The sequence below is a fragment of the Gavialis gangeticus genome, unplaced genomic scaffold (assembly GCF_001723915.1).
Source record: "Gavialis gangeticus isolate Ggan-Ray unplaced genomic scaffold, GavGan_comp1, whole genome shotgun sequence".
Lineage (NCBI taxonomy): Eukaryota > Metazoa > Chordata > Crocodylia > Gavialidae > Gavialis > Gavialis gangeticus.
The window spans coordinates 43,755,104-43,761,447 of record NW_017729004.1 but is presented as its reverse complement, the minus strand read 5'-3'; the positions used below and the strand labels follow the sequence as shown (position 1 = coordinate 43,761,447).

Here is a 6,344-nt window from a genome sequence, read left to right as displayed (position 1 = left end):
ATAGAGAAGCCAGAGGCTAGTGTGCACACAAGAAAGCCAGTCAGTGAAAATGTAAATTGCAGCCAGGGAGAAGGGGAATGAGGAGGCAGAGGCAGGGAGAAGCAGCAGCAGCAGCGAGGAACCAGTTTCCAGTTGCTAGGCCCCAGCGCAGCCCCCCACCAGCAGGAAGCTGTTCTTGCAACCCAGCCTTGTGGAGAGTGGGGAGAGAAGATGAGTGGGGAGAGAGGCAATAGTGCCGGCATATCTTCCACTTCCCTAGCCCTGGCACAGCTCCTCTGACTGGAAGCTGCATCTATGTTGCAGCTTTAGAGAAGGGAAGCAGGGGGCAAGGAGAAGTGGTGGTAGTGTGGGCACAGCTCCTGGCAGCTGAGTCCCATATAGGAAGAGAAATAGTAGACTAGAAGGAGCCCTCCTGGGCCACAGAGCTCAGTTCCCTGCATTTACAAACCACCACATATCAGAGTCCTTATAACTACCCAATGCAACCCATCTCATACACCATAGACAAATCACATTACAAAGGCAAAGTTAAAAACATCCTTCAGTATGCCACAGGTAAAAAACAGGGGAGACAAGCATGCCGACAATGCCCTGCTATTTTAACGGAAGAGATGTTGAGGTATTAGGTTAATATACAATGAGCTGATCCTGGGAGATGGATGGGAAGAAGTGGTAGTGGCACCAGCACAGGTCCCAGCTCCCCAGCCCTGGCACAGAACACTGCCTCACGCTGCAGAGAAAAGCAAAAACCCTACAGTCCTCTCCAGACTGTCTTCAGAATTTGGTATTTCCTTTGGTTATGAACTTTTAAATCCAATTGAAGCATTCTGTAAAGTAGTTCAAAAGAAAATCAGTGTACTGAACAACAGTTGAGATATTACCACTAGTATAAAATTAGCATTGTTTTGTTTTTTGGACCTGACGCTTCAATCTACAAATATTTCATTTGTCTAAAATGTTGGGGGGAGGGACATAAAATTAAACAATGTTTAGGGAGTAGCAATATTATTTCTAGCTGTACATTTCATACCCAAGTTCAAAACCAACTTCTTGCTACCTAGTCTTATGCGGGGTTTTAAATTCTTCCCATTCTTGGTACTGACTGGACATGGCCAGAATGGAGAAGGAACTAAAATTTTACTGTAGAGAAAACAAACAATCCAGGCAAACAAGACAGACTATATAAAAGAGTCAATCCTTCAATCTCCCTCTGCTATGGTTGTAATGAATAATACTGAAAATATCTTACTTCATTTCTAAGAAGTGCTGAACACTCAGGCCTCTAGCTCATGTTACACTTAAGATGAGATTAACTGAATACAAAAAATGGGTAATAATTTTGTGCTTGGTTCCTATTTCATCATTAATTGAACACATGGCCAGACTATGGCTCCCATCCACAGGGTGTGCCCCTTGTCACAGTACAGCAGTGCAATGCTGTAGCCAGTAGGGCAAATAATACTCCGGCATGCATCAATCAATGGATCTCCAGCAAAACCAAGGAGGTGATTCTTCCACTCTACTCAGCACTGGTGAGACTGCAGCTGGAGTACTGTGTCCATTTCTGGGCACCACACTTTAACAAGGACATGGACAAGCTTGAGAGAGTCCAAAGAAGAGCACCCCATATGATCAGAGTCTTACACAGCAAGCCATACAAGAAAAGGCTGAGGGATCTGGGACTCTTCAGCCTGAGGGGACCTGGTAGCAGCTTATCACTACACTAGGGGAGTACACCAAGGGCTCGGTGAGCTACTGTTCACCAGAGCACCCGAGGGGAAAACTAGGAGTAACAGCTACAAACTCCTGGAAGACTAATTCAGGTTTAACCTTAGGAAAAACTTCTTTACAGTCAGGGTGTCCAGACTGTGGAATAAGCTCCCTCCAGGGGTGGTGCAATCCCCCACCCTGGAAATCTTCAAGAAGAGACTAGACAGCCACCTTGCTGGGATTACCTGACCTCGTTATCTTTCCTGCTTGGTGCAGGGGGCTGGACCCGATGATGTACCAAGGTCCCTTCCGGCCTTACAATCTAAGAACCTGTGAAACAGAGTGCCCCATTAACTGACAGGGCTTCCAGCCACAGGAGCTAGCTATTTGCCAGTGCAGAGGGAGCCCAGGAAAATAAACTCAGCCCCCCCCCTGCACCAGCAGGAAGACGTGATGGAATCTTATACTCTATCCCACAATCATGCCTCCTGCCATGCATGTGTGGCATAGCAGGAACCACAGTTGTAGAGATCATACATCATAGCTCATGGATTCTTTACCTGCATGCCTGCCAGGGGCCTCTGAATTCCAACTGAAGTCAATAGGAACCGAGGGCTTTCAGAACCTAAAATTGGTTCATTATATTTTTTTTAGTTATGCTTATTGAACAGAGATTAATTATTTCTCTGATTGCTACATAATATTCCATGAACGGGAATCCATATCTGTAAATCTCTAAAAGATTTTTGACAGGTATTATTTTGAATATTTTAATATGCTTAAGTTGTTTATTATGAATAAAAAGTGTCAGGAAAGTCACCAATTTTAAAATATTTTATGCTTCTTCTTCTTCACCTTGTTCAAATCAGTGAGAGGAATTTATGAACTATCTAACAAAGGAAATACAGTACCTGGAACCACTGTGTGCAATATAAGTCACAAAATAACTAACTGATTAAAAGATTTTACTTCCTTTACACACCTTGTGCACTAACATCACATGAAATAATGAATGCATGCCTGGCTCTCCTGTTCAAAAAAATTTAGATTAGTACTTTTTCATTACAGAGTTAGTCTGGAAGGTTATTTTTATTTATTTCTAAACTGCACCTTGCTCTGAAGCTGTGTAACTTCTTTTGCAAAAACACTATCAATTGTGGCTGGCATTTGCTTGTAGATAGAATTGGAGAGGTCTTTCTTAGCAGATCCTTTGTACTTTGCCTAGAGAGGAAAAAAGGAAACAATACAGCAATAGCTTCAAGCAGAATCACATAATAACTTAAAAAAAACTTTGTTTCAATGCGAAATAAAATGATACAGCAGAACTGTCATATGGGAAAAGACATAAAAACATGTCACAGAGGAACTTACAGATTTATGCAGATCATCAAAAAATTCTTTAAAGAATTTTAGATGAATGAAGCTAATCCATAAAATAATGTAAGGTACATCTCCCCTACCTCTTTTTTCACCTCAGAAAATGGTACCAAAATATTAGAAATACCCATGTAAATACCTGTGTTCTTATATGTACCATCCTTAAAAGGATCTCATAGCACCCCCGAGTGCTATGGCCCACTGGTCAGGAATCACTGATTTAGACTGTAATTTCAAGGCAGGCACAATTCCTGTTCATATGTATAGCACAGTGAATGCCTAGACACTAGTATAATAAAAACAATAACTCTTCCATAGCTCTCTTTCCATATCTGTAAATTGAGTGTAGCTTCGGCTGTAATAGAACCATATACATTTAATGCCTGTAAAGTGCTTGGAGGCCCTAAAAGAAAAGTATTATATAATTCCATGTTATGATTATACACAAACTGCATACAGTAGTGATAGTGCTTTAACTCACTTAAACTTTTAGATCATATTGTTACTTGATATAAATATACTCTTCCTTTAAGAATACTGCTATTCAAGTAAACGGACTTTTTCTTGGTGAATCAGTACTAAAGAACATGCTGCAATCTTTTATATCTTACCTCAGAAATAAAAGCACTGATATTTTTCGCATGATTTAGCTGAGGGGTGTCAGGAACAAATATGCACTTCCCTTTAGATTTTTCATACTCTTCTTTATAGTGTATCTGCAAAGAGAAAAATGACTTTAAATCAACTCTAAAAATAGAAATATACAATAGTTTTCTTTTTAGATTTATCCCACTCCTTTGGACTGGACACTAGAACTCTCAGTTCTATGTTGTATCACAGGCTGTATCAAAGTAATTCACAGAGAAAATAAACAACTTATAAACTGAATACATAGGTAATGCAAAAATCATAGAAATCTTTTATATGAAAAAATAAAAAAGGATTGTTTTTCATACTATAGTTTTCTTCCACTCTACTGTTTGCAATTCATGAAATGTACTTCTTTTTTTTAAATGGAAGGTGTAGTTTTCTTTCTGGGCTAGGTAAAGAAATAACACATAAACCAGTATAAGTGATCAGAAACTGGTCTAAACCTGTAACAGAAGAGAAGTTCAGTGCACATAGACTGGTTTCAAAATGGCAGACCCAGTTTAAGATAGACCTGAATGGATGTAGTACTGTATCAGATTTAATCGGTTTAGGTTAGACCCGTCTATCGAATTTCTGTTCCAAATCCCCTCCCAACTCAAGTTAGGCCACAGTCCGTTGGTATCCTAGGATGCATTGCAGCCATCAGCTACCCACTCCCCACCCCCTGGAGGGAGCCTGGGCTAGCCGCCACCAGTGCTCCTCTGCTCTGGCTGAGCTGGTCCAGCCCCACGCCTGGGTTGTCACAGAGATGAGGCAGCAAAGCCTTGGCACCTCAGCTTGCATCCTGCCTGTACCCATCAGCCTAGCAGAGCAGCAGGGGGGAGACAGGGGAACAGAGCCCCCTTGCCCTGGCTCTGGCCTACCCAAGCTGGGGTTTGCCCAGCCTGGGGGGGCCCCCTACACTGCAAGGGCTTTCCCCCCACCCTGATCCTGGAGCTCCCAAGCTAGGGTCTCTGCAGCTGGAGGGTGGGGGGAGAAGGGGTACACGCCACAGGGGTTTTCCCCTGCCCCGGCCCCAGTCTCTGGAGCTGGGGTCTGCCAGCTGTGGCAAGGCCTGTACCATGGGGATTATCCCCTGCCCTGGGCAACCCTTCCATGGGCAAAGGTAGTGACTCACAGTGGACAGAACTGAGCAGCCTGACCTAGCCAAGCCAAAGGGAACCCCCCACAGTGAAGGGCTCCCCCAGCTGGGCAGACCACAGCTGGGGAGGGACCAGGACCCCACCACCATCTGCCATCGCAGGGCTGGAGAGAGACTCCATGTTAGCTTTCTCCCTTTCTCCCCACCAGCTCACAGTAAGGGATTGGGGGCGTGTGCTGGGAAGCCAATCTGGGATGGCCCCTACTAGACTGGGCTTCGTTGCCCTCAGCAATGGCCAGCAGACTGGGAGGTGTGTGGGAGTGCTCATTGCCTTCTGGCCTCAGCCAGTGCAGGTGTCTGCCTGCCTTCACCAACCAGAGTGAATGTGAGTTCTGTTCACTAATAGTCCAGTTTATGCCGCTTCGAGAAACTTGTGAAGATTGAATTGTTCCTCCTTGGGCTTTTTCACTGTCTGTATTTAGCCTTGATTTCAAGGTCAAAATTGTTAAAATCATCCTCTACGTTCCCACATTCAACCTTTACAATGCACATCTGTATTTTACAGTAGCATAAAAATGCCATTTTATGCATCTAACATCTAATGTACATCAGTTTGCAGTCTCTGATAAAAAAGACCGTCTCCAAAGACAAATAAAAAATCTTAAGTTAATTAATACATTTTAAAGTCTGTTCTATGTACAACAGAGAATCCTTTTTGTACTTTTCAGTATAGAAACAAAAATAAAAATGCCTTTCAACCTTCCTTGCCAAAAATAATTGGTTATGTTCAAATGCCAACACAAATGAATTCCCAACCTTAAACATATCATAAACTTTACAGCATACATGCATCTAAAACACTTATATTACTCTTACTGAAGTCAGAGTTACAGCTTTGCATCAGAGGGATTATAAAAAGCCTCATACTATTTATTCAATTCAAAGTGAATTATTTAGGATTGTTTTCTCATCATTATCTGCTATGATTTCTGTAACCTCATTTTTACATTTTGCACTGCAAACTTGCTGAAAAATACTGACAGAAGCAATATGACCTGCATCTGAACATTAGGGGAAAATGTAGTCTTCAATTTCCTCACTCCTTGAATCTTTGATGAATATCACAAGCTCTAGCCAATGTTCCTCAAAGATGAATTGGAAAACTCTTCTCTAGGATGGTAACTTGGTCTCCCTTCAGAGTCAATTTTTGGCCTTTCTAGTGACAAAGAGAATTTGTTAACCATATTTATTAATCTGAAGTCAGGCAGAAGGTAGGGTGGATATGCACCTTTTAGACTAAGAGATACATAGCATGAGCTTTCATGAGCCCAGCCTCATTTCATCAGATGCTGTGAAAGGACATGCACAGAGAAGTGTATTAAATGAAGAGAATGATTTCGATACAAAAGACAGGGAGGGAGGGAGGGAGGGAAGGGAGAGGGAAAGGCAAACAAGCCCATAGGGTGAAAGGGATCCAAATGGCCGATCCAGGTAATGTCTTTTGTAGTCACACTAGTAGGGACTG

General features: G+C 42.5%; 1 protein-coding gene across 4 annotated transcripts in view; it reads right to left on the bottom strand.

The window, feature by feature from the left end:
* The window catches only part of NEBL (nebulette), a 647,345-nt gene that overhangs the window by 235,904 nt on the left and 405,097 nt on the right, over nt 1–6,344 (bottom strand). For 3 of the 4 annotated variants that reach the window (XM_019508316.1, XM_019508317.1, XM_019508318.1), the window contains exons 3-4: nt 3,699–3,803; nt 2,821–2,931 (exon numbers count right to left, since the gene is read on the bottom strand). The exons of the other annotated variant lie outside the window; for it this stretch is intronic. In XM_019508316.1, the coding sequence (XP_019363861.1) occupies nt 2,821–2,931; nt 3,699–3,803 (216 nt within the window). The remainder of the gene's footprint in view (nt 1–2,820; nt 2,932–3,698; nt 3,804–6,344) is intronic. 4 annotated transcript variants of the gene reach the window in all.